A 14,211-nucleotide genomic window follows, 5' to 3' on the forward strand; every position below is an offset into this window, starting at 1 on the left:
AGATGAATGGATACACAAAATGTGGTTGATACACATATACGGTGTATATATTGTGTATATATCCATACAGCAGAGTCTCATTCAGCCGGAAAAGGAAGGAAATTTTGACACCTTGAGGGGTCAGCCTTGAGGACGTTATGCCCAGTGAAATAAGCCAGGCACAAAAGGGCAAATACCGTATGAAGGTTTTTATACGATGGGCCTTGAGCCATCAGATTCATAGAAAGAGAACGCAGAACGGCGGGTGCCCAAGGGCCGGGATAGAGAATGGAGAGTCATTGCTTAATGCGTAGAGTTTCAGTTTTCTAAGTGAAAAAGTTCAGAGATCGTCTGCACAGCAAAGTGAAAACACTTTACAGCTTTGAACGATATACTTCAAAGCGGTTAAGATGGCAAATTTTGTGTTTTAACATAATTGGGAAAAAAGTTTTAAGTAAAAAAGGAAAACATAACAACAACAACAACAACAACAACAACAACAACGACAACAAAGTGGAGGTGGAAAAGCCTCCAAGCCCGCTCCTCTCCGGGGCGGTGCAGGCCCCTGCAGCCCTGGGGGCCCCGGATCCCCAAATGCCCACAGTGTGAGAGGAGTGGCCCCGATGGGCCCAGGCTAGGCATCTGGGGAAGAGGCGAGACTCTGAGGGGACAGGTCTCCACTTCCACCTGGGCCTCAATCACAGCTCTTCCTGGTAGGCGGGTGGGCAGGACCCTGACCCCAAAAGTCCCTACCTGCTGGCTCCGCCACGCAGAGGCTCCCACTGCCTCGGACCTTGGCTCAGGCTCTCTGAGGCTCATCCCTCTCAGCAGGGAAGAGTTGAGCCCCTACCGTAGTAGGCCAGGCACTGTGCTAGCTGCCACTGGTGGTTCGAGGACGACTCCTGGGAGACCCCACGGGGTGACGAGAGTCTGCTCATCTGAGTGGATGTGGGGCGAGGACTTGTGCATAAAGGTAGGCGGAGGTGTCATCAGTCAGTGTCCGGCCCTGAACCTTGAGTGGAACCGAACCACCACTCCCCGCTCGCCGCGCCCCCACCTCCCCCTTCCAGGGAGGTGTTTGTGTGTGTGCAAATGTGTCTGTGAGCCTGTATGACCCAGAGCAGGTAATGTCTGCCGTCACTAAGGCTGCTGACCGTCTGTGTCAATCCGCGGGCGCGTAGGTGCATCTACAGACCTAAGGCTGCTCTGTGCACAGGCTGAGAATCACAATGAACTTGGCCGGAGCGCGAGCGTGGCGATCGCACGTTCGCCTGGATGGGGCGACGCTGCCTGCTCTGATCCCTAACTCATTATTAAGCTCCTCGCTCTTTGCAGACGCTCCCTGCGCCTCCCCCGCTCCGGGCTGCAGCGGCGCAGGCGCCGGGCCGAGCCGAGCGCCGAGCGGGGAGCGGGCGGCTGTGCTCCGGGCCGGGGTCCCGGGGGAGCAGGTGAGCGACCCGCGCCGCGCGGCCCCCAGGCCCTTGCGGAGACGCCGCCCGGCCGCGCTGCGCCGGCGCCCCCGCCTTCCCTGCCTGGCAGCACCCGTCCTGCCTCTGTTGGCATCACCCCTCCTCCCCCCTGCCTGGCATCCCTCCTCCCCCCTGCCTGGTATCTCCTCTGCTCCCGCCTGCCTGGCATCCCTCCTCCTCCCTGCCTGGCATCCTCCTCCCCCCTGTCTGGCGTCTCCCCCTGTCTGACAGCCCCCTCCACCCCCACCCCCCCCGGCCTCTCCCCATTCTCCTCCCTGCCTGGCATCTCTCTGGTCTCCCCCCCTGCCTGGCATCTTCCTTCTTATCCCTGCCTGGCACCTTCCCCTTACCTGGCGCCTTCCCCTTACCTGGCACTCCCCCTCCCTGCCTGGCATCGTCATCCCCTCCTCCTTTCCTGATCTCTCCCCCCACCCCTGACTCTCTTCCTCCCCCTGCCTGGCACCTCCCCCACCCCGAGTCGGGTATCTGTCTCTTCCTCCTCCCCCCTTCCTTGCACCTCTCCCATGGCTCCCATCTTACCTCCTCTCTAATACTCCCCCCCCCCCCCCGCCCCGCCTGGCATCTTTCCCTCCTTCTGTACCTGGTTCCTTCCCATCCTCCCTCCACCTGCATGCCCCCTCCTTCTCTTTGCCTGGCACTCTCCTGCCTGGTACCTTCCTCTCCTCCCTCATGTCTGGCACCTACTCCTCCCCCTCGCCTGTCACCTCCTCCCTGCCGAGCATGTTGCCATCCTGCTCCTGCCTGGCACCCTCTCCCTCCTACCCACTCCCCTGCCTGGCACCTTCCCTCCTTCCCCTCTGCCTGGCACCTCCCCACCTCTCCCCTGCCTGGCACCTCCCCACCTCTCCCCTGCCTGGTACCTCCCCTCTTCCCCCCTGCCTGGCATCTTCCCTCCTTCCCCTCTGCCTGGCACCTCCCCTCCTTCCCCTGCCTGGCACCTCCCCTGTCTCCACTTGGATCCCGCCTGGACACCCCTCTCCCACCCAGGCTGTCCCTCTGTCTTCAGCCTTCCTGTAAGGCACCTCCCCCCAGCCCTGAGCCGGTAACCTCTCTCCCAGGGGCATCTTCCTCCTCTCATGACTTGTCCTGCCGCCTCACACTTGTCAGAGTCGCCTCCTGGCCAACACCACCTACGTGTGACCCTGAACCGCTCTCAAGCCCCCCGACCCCATACCTATAGCACTGCCTTTTCCTCGTTCCCCACACCCCCCCTGCTCAAGGACTCCAGTTCACAAAGTGGGTTCCGATGCCAGCCTGTGGCCTTCCTGCTTGTGCAGGAGGGTGGGACCAGGAAAGCTGTGCACCCGGGGAGAGGCCGGCATGAGCAGAGCGGGCAGGTCACGAACAGGCCTTCTCTACCTGCCCACCACCCTCGGACTCCCTCAGATGTCCCTGGGCTCCAGAAGCCATCCAGGTCCCATCCGGGCCTCCGGGTCGTGCCCTATGCCTCCGATGCCTGGCTCCCCCACTTCCCGTTCGCTGCCTGTGGCCACCCTGTTGTCCCCCAAACTGGCCTCCCCTGCCGGGCCTGGGTCTTGCCTGGGTTCTCTGCTCTGCTCTGTCCTAGCTCAGTCCTGCAAAACCTGGTCTCTGCCAACTGCTTCTTGCTCTCACACTGCTCCCACTTGCCTGTCACCTCCGTCCTGGTCCCTTTCTGCACACCTCCTGTTCTCTTTCTCAGACCTCCTTGTCACAGACTGTGCTCCACCCAGCTGGCCCCCTCAGACTCCCTCATCAGCCCTCAGAGGTCCATTTGGACTCTGCCTTTGGGGCTCAGGGTCTGGGCCACCCCTCCCACTGCCCTCTCCTTTCAGATTCTCCTCACAATGGCCCTTGGTGCTGCAGGTGCAGTGGGCTCTGGGCCCGGGCACCGAGGGGGCACTGGATGACTCCCCCGCTGCAGGACCCCGCCACCTATGACTCCAGGCCTTCAGCACCCACCCGCCGTGGTACAGGTAGGCGTTGCCCCCTCCAAACCCAGGAGCAGGAGCCCTGGGACCCCCCTGAGAGGTGTTGGCTCTTGGCCTCCAGTCTTACCCCGAGGCCGCCTCTTGGCACTTTGGCCCCGAGCCAGACCCGTGACAGTGCTTCTTGTCACCCCCTCCCACTGCTGCGGCCACTCCCCAGACCCTGGTGACATCTCCTTCCACCCTTCCGCCGCCTCTTCTGAGAGCCCTCACTTCCTGACTCCCCGCTCCTGCCTTTCAAAGCCAGTCTGAGCCAGGAACCAGTGAGCCTGAAACCAGCTTTTGGTTCAGGTGAAAGTGGTCTGGGGCTCTGGTTTCTTTCACTTCCTCCTCACCCACAGGCACGCTGCCCCACCTCCTCTGTGCTCAGCCGTGTGTGTGCTCGTGCACGCACATGCACACCATGTGCACACACGCTCTCTGCTAGCTGGGAGGGGCCTGCTTCTGCCCGACACGCCGGGGCTATAGAAAACGAATTCCGGACATGCGGTGGCCACCCTCTACACGGCTTCCAGAACCCCAGCGGGGGTTTGTTCCTGGCGGGAGGGGGTGGCTGCGGCAGCCTGTGGCGTGGCCTCAGTAGGCGGGCCTCAAGCGCACAGGGACTCCAGGCCCCTTGCGCGTGAGTTGGACCTTCTTGAGCCTCCTCTTGGCAGAGCGCGAGGAGGCTGGCCTGGCTCCTGGTCCGGGAGGCCTGCGGTTCTGGTCTGAGTCCTTCCCGCCCAGCCCCCACCCGCCATTCTGGCCACCTCACCAGTGGGAGTCCCCTGTGACAGCCTGGGCACCGTGGGGCCCTGGGAGTGTTAGGGACTTAGTCCCCCGGCCCTCAGGAACCATAATCCGGCAGGAGGAATGGACTTAGGGGGTCCCGAGGGAAGTGCCCAGCAGACAGCTCAGGCCTCAGGCCCGTGAGGAGGGGGAAGGCCTTGAAAGGAACAATTTGAAGTGGGCTTTCAGAGATCCTGGGGGGTGGGTGTAATGAGGGTGCCTTCCTCAGCTCCTCCTTCCTCAGAAGCAGCGGACGAACTTACTCTCCTGCCTGGGCTGTTCTGAAGGTCAGGGCAGCCCGTTCCCCTCCCCCCTTCCCCCCCTTTGCCGCAGGCCCAGAACGGTGCCGTCACCGGCTGCCGGGGGAGCCTGGTGCTGTCACCCAGTGCTGGTCACTGTGGAAACAAATGCAATGCTGTGCAGGAAAGTCAAGCCCCCAAACAAAGGTCCTGCCCCCTGCCCCACAACCTAACCACTGCCTTGTGTTAAGCGTGGGCCTGTTCCCCCAGCTAGCAGGGCTTGGCTTTTTCATGCAGAATCCTAAAGAAAAGGTGAACCCTGGTGCGGTTTCGGGGCAACTCTAAAGTTGTCTGAGGCTGTCTGAGGGTGGAGGCCTGCCTAGTAGATGGGGCTGATGGGGGGGGGCAGCTGGGGTCCCCGGGAGGTACACCACAGCCAGGTCCCCGCGTGGTGAGTCCTTGTACATCATGGCTGGTCTGGGGTACGCTGAGCTAAGCCCTAACGGGGCTCTCCAACAGAGAGAGCTGGGTTGTTCTAGACCCAGCCTGAAGGAGGTGATCACCCTGAAGGATGGGCCGTTGAAGAGGGGAGGCCTGAGAAGCTGGTGGGGGGGGAGGGTGGGAGGCTGAGTGCTCTGGGTACATCCTAGCAACACGTGGTCCTGGAGCAGCCCGGTCACAAGGAGAATTGAGGGTCCACCCTGAGATTCCTAGGGACTCGGGAGTCCCAACCTGTCTAGGTGACAAAGGGGGTAAGGAGGGAGGTGCTGTGGGAAGTTTCTGGCGTTTTGTTTTAGAGTCACATTCAGCATGTGCTGTCCCAGACAAGGAGCCGGCTTTGACGCTTGGCGGCTTGGGCACGTGCTGTCATTTGGATGCTGACAGGCCCCGTGCTACCGTCTAGACAGCACGGTCGGCACGAGCCCAGGCGTGCAAGCAGCTGGAGGCTGTCTTTGCCCCGAGCGCTGGCAGCGTGATTGCAGGCGAGAGCTCGTTATTAGCGAGCGTTAAGTGGCGGAGGTAATGAGCTGGAGGTGTCACCGGGAGGGGGTGTCCCGGGAGGAGGTGTCACAAGAGAAGGCTGGGTTACAGACACCCAGGATGAGTGAATGGCCCTCGGGTTTGGCAGGATTCGGAGGCCTCTCAGATCACCGCATCTGGTGGGCGCGCAGCTGAGGGATGCCTGGTGGGGGCCACGGCCGTGTCCCTGGTGTCCCCGTGCGGGTGAGGGGTGTGCAGACCCCCGGTCGCGGATGAGGACCCCGTGGGAGAACAGTTGCCCACCTCAGCCAGGCCCACTCCTTCGTTTGCTTCCCAAGCTGTGAAACCCATTTCTTTGTTACCTAAACTTACGTCCGGGAGATCCGAGAACGTGTCTTACGAGCATGTGTCCCCGCTCATGCCTTTCCCGGAATTTGCACACTTGGATCATCTCCCGTGTCAGCCTTCTTTCCAGACTGAAGAACGTTCTGGGGCCCGGAGTGAGGAGCAGCATGCTGTGGGGAGGGGAGAAAGGCGGGGACAGGAGGACGCCAGAAGGTGGGCCTGTGTTCCACCCCACCCCAGAAAGGGTTGGAGGCAGTTTGCAAAGACATGCGTGGTGAGGAAGGCAGGACGTGGGGACGCGAGGGGCGGGAAAATGTGCTGCAGCCGCAGATAAGGTTAGCGGGCGAGACACAAGCCGTGAGGCCCTGAGGCCCCTTCCGCGGTGGGAAAACAGGAGCACGGGTGTCATTCACGCTGCCCAGAGAACCAAACGCCACCAGCTCAGAGACACTGTGATTTGGGGCCGTGAGACCCCAGGAAGTCTCTCCTGTGTGATGGCACGAGGGGGACACTGGGTGACCAGAGCTAAGCGATGTCCTCAGCAATACCGCAGGTTTCCCCGGGGCCCAGGCAAAGAGCGACACAATAGCGGGCCGCCATGTAAACATCGCTGATCGTGCTCCATCCCAACCCGAAGCTAGCACACCCGGAGAAGTGCACTGCACACCTTCAGGTTACACGCTAATGGTCACAACATTTCTGAGAAGCATCCAGCAGCGGGGAGGTCTGTTTAAAATCGGGAATTAAGTCCAGTCACGTTCTTGGGGGAAGCGTAGTATCCTTGCAGGAAAACAGAGACCTCCGTCCGCACATATGCCCAGCAGGTGAGTTTGGGTACAGGGTGAGACCAGCCACACACCTTACGCCCTAGGTCGCGAACCCACCGAGAAGTAGGCACGCGTGTCTGTTGCGGGCTAGAGAAGGAAGCTTGAACCTGAGGCCTGCCTGGATGTAGCGGGCGGACCCTACGCCCTAACTTGGGTTTGCTTACCTAGGGCATAGGAAGGTGCAGACGGGCTCCCTCGGGCCAGCGAATGCACCCACAAGGGAAGGACAGGCTGCAGGGGACGGCCCTGTTGTCACCACCCCCGATCCAGGAGAGGAGCTTGTCCAGTAGATGTCAGGCCCCCACCTCATCAGGCAGGGAGCCCCTCCCAAGGAGAAGAGGCCTGGGAGAAGGGGTAAGATTGTTCCAGAGTCTTCTCTCCAGGAGAACAGAGTAGAAGTTTCCTGGTGAACACAAGAAGACAAGAACACAGGGTCCCCTCCACAGTGGGGGTGGGGCCGGCCATATTGCTGGAGCCCTCACCTGGGAGTGACATTTGACCCTCCCCCTTCCTTCTCTCTCTGTTGGAGCGATCACCTCATTTTATTTTATTTTATTTTATTTTACTTTATTTTATTTATTTTATTTTATTTTATGTCCTAGACACATCTCAGTTCTGCCCACCCATTTCTCATGTCGCCACCCTAGTGGAGCCGCTGCTGTCTTCTGCCCGAACCACGGAGATAGACGCCTCAGTAGCGCCCGCCCCCCCCCCCCCCCCCCCCCCCCCCGCTCAGTCTGGGCCCCTCCTCCCAGCCCCAACCCACCAAGGTGGCCAGAGCTTCCTGCAGCGCGGACCTGATCTCTTCTGTCTTCTGTCTTCATGGGCTTCCGGCACCTGCTGGCACTCAGGGCCTTCGCACATGCTGTTCTCTTTGCCTGCAACACCCTTCCAGCTCCCTTCACCTGCCTGGTTCTGTCCATCCTGCAAGTCTCCACTGGAATGCCACTTCTTCCAGGGAGACTTTCAACCCCCTTCCCCCAATTAGGCATCAAGTCCCACCTCCTTACATCTTCTAGCGTGTACCCCAAATTTAAATGATCCCTGGTAGTGCTCCTTCAAGGCACAGCCTGCATCTGTCTTGTTCAGCACAACGCAGAAAAACACTGTGTGAATGAATGAGGTGGGGACGTGGCGGGGAGGCGGCTCTGACCCGCTGATCTTGACATGACCCTGAGACCCCTTTGTACCGTTAGCCCTGCCCTCTCTGCACCCCCACAACGCAAGGGTGGGCCTTTCTAGCCTCCCCACCCTGAGCTGCCGACACCTGAGCCGCTCTTGGCCCACAGCTGGGCAGTCCGTCTCCGAAAGGACCTGCTCGCCATGCTCGCAGACACCCCCCCATCTTTAGTGGTTCTTAAAGTGAGGAGAATCTTCCTGCCTGTGAACCTGGCCTTCCCCTTTGGAGTTACAGAGAATAAACCCCTTTCTGCCTCCGTGACTTTTGGAGGCAGTTGTCCACACTCCCTGGGTCTGCTGTCAGGAACATTCAGGTCTGGCTTCTTCAAACGTCCCAGACTTGGGGGCTGGGCTCTGCCCCTTGCCAGCTGGGCTGATGTGGGCAGAGGCACTTAGTTCTCCGAGCCTCAGTGTCTCCTCTGTAAGGTAGGACCTGACTCCCCTTCTATAGAGATTCGGTGGGATGCTAAGTACTGAGCACTCGGGTCAAGATCCAGAACGCCGTGAATGCCAGAGAGCCCCTTGTCACCCTCTGGGTTAAAATGTGATGCTCAGTGCTGCCCTCCCCACCAGCACGTCTATGTGTCCTCTGTAGACCCTGTGACCATGTCTCCCTTGGTTCCAGGCCCAGCTGGCCATTCTCGCTGCTGTTACACTGTTGGTTCAGAAAGGCCTGGAGCCAGTGAGAAGCCCCTGGGCCTTTCCTCCTGTCCGCTGAGAACCCCGTTCTCCCTGCTCCTGTATCTTGAACTCAGACGCAGAGTTCTCTGGTTAGCCTTAGCCCGGCTTCCCAGCCAGCAGCCCTCCATCCAGCCTGATGCCGTCTGCGTATTTGAGAAGCCTGCCTTCTTTACCTTTACGAAAGTTTTGAGCTGGAAATTTAAAAAAGTGAGCCGGCAGGTGGAGGAGAGAGCGCTGTGGTCCTCTGACTCTCCCGAGCTGTGAGCAGATTTCTGATTTCCTCCCGGGTCAGCAGCTGAAGTCACAGTAGGGGCCCAAGGGGGTGGGCTTGGAGGAGGGCCCCTCCACCCCCCGCAGGGGGAGGGCAGCGTAGGGAGAGGGGAAGCGGAGCTCCAGCTCGGTCTCCAGATCCCACACCCCACCCAGCAGGAAGCATTATTTTGCTTTTGCCTTCTCTTGCCTCAGTTTCCTCTCTGAGCCCCTACTCTGCCACCCCACCCCTATGTTACTCTCACCCCTTCCTTTGAGAAAAAACCATCTTAGATACCCTTTCGAAAAATGCCCATTGTGGGGAGGTGCCTGGGTGGCTCAGTTGTTTCAGTGACTGACTCTTCCTGGTTCATGGGTTTGAGCCCCCCATCGGGCTCTGCACTGACAGCACAGAGCCTGCTTGGGATTCTCTCCCTCCCTCTCTCTCTGCCCCTCTCCCCGCTCTTTCTCTCTCAAAATAGATGAACGTTTTTAAAAATGCCCTTTGGGTGGACCACAGCCCCACCAGTCCAGACTCCCCCGCCGCACCCCCCCCAACAGCCCCGCCCCCCACTTCTGTCGCCTGAGACCCCAGAGCAGCTCCCACAGGACAGAGGAGAGCCAAGCACACGAGCACAGAATACTTGCAACCGGTGTCGACTGAGAGCCTCTTGCAAGTTTTAGGAACTGTGGAGGATTTTTCGTGGTTCAGCTGATCGGTCCTCACAAGAGTGTGAGAAACTGAAACACAGTTTCATCGTGTTGGTGCAAGAGTCCCAGTTGGGGTCCGCCTGGCAGCGTCCCATGGGGGAGGAACAGCGAGGTGTGGCGTGACCCAAACCACAGTGACCCTGAAGGAGGCAAAGCAGCCAGCCCTTTCTATAGGCCCAGCACTGAGGCCCAAGGTCAAGGCTAGTTGTCCTGGTGCACAAAGCTCCCGCCCCTCATTTACATTAATTGCTGGGCCCCTGGGCGTTTAGAGTTTGCAACCCCTAAAATTGGGGGGGGGGGCTTGGTGAATTGGAGAAACCCTGCCTCTTCAAAAAGGGACAGCGCCTGTTAGCATTCTCTGTTTCCAATCAGAAACAATCGGTGCATCAGTGGGCTTGTGTTGCCAGATTTCCAGTTTTTTGAGAGATTTTGGAAATCTGGCTGTTGGTGTGAAATCTCTCAATTTTTAAGATTTTAAAGAGCGTTTTTAAAATTTTTTTTAATGTTTATTTTTTTTTAATTTTTTTTCAACGTTTTTTTATTTATTTTTGGGACAGAGAGAGACAGAGCATGAACGGGGGAGGGGCAGAAAGAGAGGGAGACACAGAATCGGAAACAGGCTCCAGGCTCTGAGCCATCAGCCCAGAGCCTGACGCGGGGCTCGAACTCACGGACCGCGAGATCGTGACCTGGCTGAAGTCGGACGCTTAACTGACTGCGCCACCCAGGCGCCCCAATATTTATTTATTTTTGAGAGACAGAGCGTGAGCAGAGGAGGGGCAGAGAGAGAGAGAGAGAGAGAGAGAGAGAGAGACACAATCCAAAACAGGCCCCGGGCTGTGAGCTGTCAGAACAGAGCCCGATGCGGGGCTCGAACCCAGAAACCGTGAGATCATGACCTGAGTCAAAGTCAGACACTTAACTGACTGAGCCACGCAGGCGCCCCTTAAAAAGTGTTGAAGACACCTGTCTGCCTGCCCACTCTTCAACTTCCTCCCTGGGCTCCCCTCCTGCGGTCACCACCCACCTGGTACCTCTTCTAGCCCTCTGGCCCAGAGCCCTGAGTCAGCTTTCCAGCCCTGAGAACTCCATCGAGGGTCCCACCCTGAGAGACACTGCATTGAGCTGCAGTCACTTTAGACAACCTCTTGTCAACGATGAATTTTAAGCAAAATGCAAAGACGTTTGTTGAAAACTTGAGGGTTCTCCCCCAGGTAGAAACAGGGATCCCAATGACGTGTTGTGAACGGGAAGGACCACGGGTAGAATCCCCCTCACAGTTTGTCTGTGTTTTAAGCCCAGAGCAGTGGCTGGTGAGGGCATTCAGGGCAACTTTGACAACCAACGGTGGCGGCTGGGGTGGGGGTGGGGGGCATTTGGTGAGCCGAAAAGAACACGACCTTGAGATCAGGACATGGCGGGTTTGAGCCCACCTTTGACTAGTTCTCTGTCTGGCTCTGAATCAGTCATTAACCTTGTGTTCCTCATCTTTAAAATGGGTATAGGGGCGCCTGGGTGGCGCAGTCGGTTAAGCGTCCGACTTCAGCCAGGTCACGATCTCACGGTCTGTGAGTTCGAGCCCCGCGTCAGGCTCTGGGCTGATGGCTCAGAGCCTGGAGCCTGTTTCCGATTCTGTGTCTCCCTCTCTCTCTGTCCCTCCCCCGTTCATGCTCTGTCTCTCTCTGTCCCAAAAAAATAAAATAAACGTTGAAAAAAAAAAAAAAATTTAAAAAAAAAAAAAATAAATAAAAAAAAAAAAAATAAAATGGGTATAGTAGTGGCTCAGTTGGTTAAGCGTCCGATTTCGGCTCAGGTCATGATCTCAGGGTTCGTGAGTTCGAGCCCCGCATTGGGCTCTGTGCTGACAGCTCCGAGCCTGGAGCCTGCTTCGGATTCTGTGTCTCCCTCTCTCTCTCTGCCCCTCCCCACCTTGCACTCTGTTTCTCTCTCTCTCTCTCTCTCTCTCTCGAAAATAAACATTAAAAAAAATAAAAAATAAAATGGGTATAGTAATATCCAGCCCTTTAACTCCCTGGGATGTGGAAAGAACCAAATTAAATAACGCATACCGAACTATTTTGTAGGCTATGGAGCTCCGTAAAGATGTACGTGTTCATTTGAAGGGGTTTGACAAAGTCTCTCCCAATATCTGGAGCGTGACACATAGACGTGGGCTGGACGCAGTAGTGTGCTGGTAAATATTTAACAGCCGGCTCCTGACAGGGTGGGAAGGGGGAGCTGAAATCTGATTTGTACTATTTGCCAATTTCCATGGCATAAATACTCCTACCGCGGCCGATTTTAAACCAGCAACGTGACACTGTGGCACGTCACTGGATGTTACTATGATTGAGCCCCTTTGCTGCCAATTGAAGACTAGCCTCAGAGGTTGTAGGCTGTCTGGAGAGAGGGCTTTGTCCTGGTGCCTGTCCTTTTCCTGAATAGTCAGCACAGACCCAGGTGAAGAGGGAAGGTCATGTTCAGGGATTTGTGAATGACACACAGCTGGACAGGATGACAGATACAGCGGATAACAGAACAGGGATTCGAAAGATCACGAGCTAGAATAATGGGCTAATTCTTATAAGACGGAATAAATATAAGTATCTGTTCTTGAGTCCAAATAGGCAGTTTTACCAGCAGGGAATGGGAGACGTGCTTTGGCACAATGAGAGTAGGAAGAGAATTGGGGGTGGGGGGCACCTGGCTGGTCCCGTCGGTGGAGCCAGCGGCTCTTGATCTCGGGATTGTAGGTTCGAGCCCCACGTTGCAAGGCCCCAAGCTTGGCATGGCGTCGGCCAAGCCAGGGGACGTAAGGGGAGAGACCGGTGGCAGTTGGGACTGGCAGGCAGGCCACAGGAGGGCCCACACAGGAGTACTGAAAGCAGTGTTAGGGGGTGGATTCGTTTCCTAGGCTGTAACAAAGTACCGGGCTGGGCGGCTTAAACAATGGAAACGTATTTTCTGGAGGCGGGATGTTGAGATCCAGGCGTCAATAGGGTTTCGGGTCCTTCTGAGGCCGTGAGGGAAGATCTGGCCCGGGCCTCGCTCCTCGGCTTACAGATGGCTGTCTCCCCTGCGTCAGTCTTCCCTCTGTGTGTATCTGTCCCCGTGTCCCAGTTTCCCCTATTTTATGACACCAGTCATACTGGATTAGGGTCACCCTAATGACCCCATTTTAACTTGATTACCTCCGTAAAGACCCCATCGCCCAATAAGAACATATTCTGAAGGTGGGGGGATTAGGACTCCAGCAAATGAGTTCTGCTGGGGGAGACACAACTCAACTTGTGCCCGGGGGGAGGGGACCGTGAGGGCTGCCTTCAGAGTTTGGAGCTGCGTCTCATGGAAGAGAAAGAAGATGAGCTCTAGGTAGCCAGAGCATCCGGGTGGTGACCCAGGGTCGTGTCCACCGTAGGAGGAGCCAAGGTGTAATCCATTGGGCCCCGTGGCCACCGGGACGTCAGCTCCTCGCCTGGCTCTAGCTTTCCTCGCGTGGGGACGGGCAGAGCCAAAGGGGGCCTCGAGCCCCTTGTCCCCGCAGGTACTGCAGGCACTCACTGGCGCAACCCACAGCTGGCTCCACGGCCCCCTCCGCCAGGACCAGGATCACCCTCGGGCATGGCTGCTGCTGCTGGCTTCCCCGCCCCTGCCACAGGCCAGCCACCTGCGAGCCACGGCCCCTCTGCAGGGCCAGCTGGTGGGAGCTGAATGCCTCTCTTCCCCGTAAGGAAGCCCAGGGCTCTGGCGTGGGGCGTGCTGCTCCTGCACGCCCCCGACCCCTTGCCAGAGTGGCCGCTGTCCTGCGTGCAGGGGTGGACGTGAGCTTCTCACCATATGGATGCCGGCAGCCCCTCCAGCCCCGGGCCAGTCCTCCTTGTGTCCCGAGGACCGAGGCTGCGTCTAGTGTCTATTGTGTGGCTGAGCCGCCCTTTGCACTGAACAGTCACACAGGAGATGCCCGCCAAGTGAGCGGCAGGACGGCAGACGAGGAAGGGGACAGGCGTGCGAGGAGGCCCTCCCTGCTTTTCTTCCAGATGCTTCCCTTGGCAGCTCTTAAACCTCAGCTTCTCCTGGCCCAGTGGTCTCCAGTAGAATTCTTCTTAGGTGTGAATGCAGGTGCTTTGCTCCGTCTGGTGGCTTCAGGATGTTTCCCTGCCCTCCTTTCCTGCAGCCCTTTACCAAGTTTCTGGGCTGCACACACAGGCTTCCCGTGTAAGACCCACCCTGCAGACTAATGCCACTTTCTGTGCTCAAGGAAGCTTCCGGTGGTTTGGGTGGAACCCAGACCCTTCACGGGCTCCCAGAGCCACCAGAATTAGCCACTGTGAATAATTGACTGGCTGACTCCTCAGAGGTACCCTCCATGGTATGTGGGACGGTCCCACAGCTGGGGGGCTGTGGGGGCTCCCTGTTTTCACTACTCTCCCAACTGGGGGCTGTTCGACAGCAGGACCGCTAGGACCCAGAGATAAGGCAGAGCAGAGGCAGCCAAGCCCCGCAGGCTCGGGCCAGCTTAGCATCAGGAATCCAGTAATGGCAGCGATTACTTGTTAAGTGTGTCCTCTGTGGCAGGCGCCGTGCTGAATTCTGCACGTAACACGACCTCGTCTGAATCCTCACATCTACCAGTGAGTCAGGCGTAGAGCTCCCTGTCTTCAAGACAGGGAAAATGGAGCTCAGACGGGTCGAGTAACCTGTACAAAGTTACGGCCACCCAGTGGCTGAGCTGAGTGTGAACCCAAGACCATCCAGCTCAAGAGCACGGCTTCTCAACCCCGGGGCAACTTCACCC

At 58.0% G+C, this 14,211-nt stretch overlaps 1 protein-coding gene across 3 annotated transcripts in view; it reads left to right on the forward strand.

Annotated features, from left to right (window-relative positions):
- Positions 1 to 1,330: 1,330 nt before the first annotated feature.
- Positions 1,331 to 14,211, forward strand: part of SMARCD3 (SWI/SNF related, matrix associated, actin dependent regulator of chromatin, subfamily d, member 3) — a 30,728-nt gene continuing 17,847 nt past the window's right edge. The window contains exons 1-2 of one of the 3 annotated variants that reach the window (XM_058723772.1): positions 1,331 to 1,427; positions 3,284 to 3,424. In XM_058723772.1, the coding sequence (XP_058579755.1) occupies positions 3,386 to 3,424 (39 nt within the window). In that variant the 5' untranslated portion in view covers positions 1,331 to 1,427; positions 3,284 to 3,385. Of the gene's footprint in view, positions 1,428 to 3,283; positions 3,425 to 14,211 lie in introns of those variants that run through there. The other 2 variants (XM_058723773.1, XM_058723777.1) reach the window with 2 other exon arrangements.

The sequence above is a fragment of the Neofelis nebulosa genome, chromosome 4 (assembly GCF_028018385.1).
Source record: "Neofelis nebulosa isolate mNeoNeb1 chromosome 4, mNeoNeb1.pri, whole genome shotgun sequence".
Taxonomy (NCBI): Eukaryota; Metazoa; Chordata; class Mammalia; order Carnivora; family Felidae; genus Neofelis; species Neofelis nebulosa.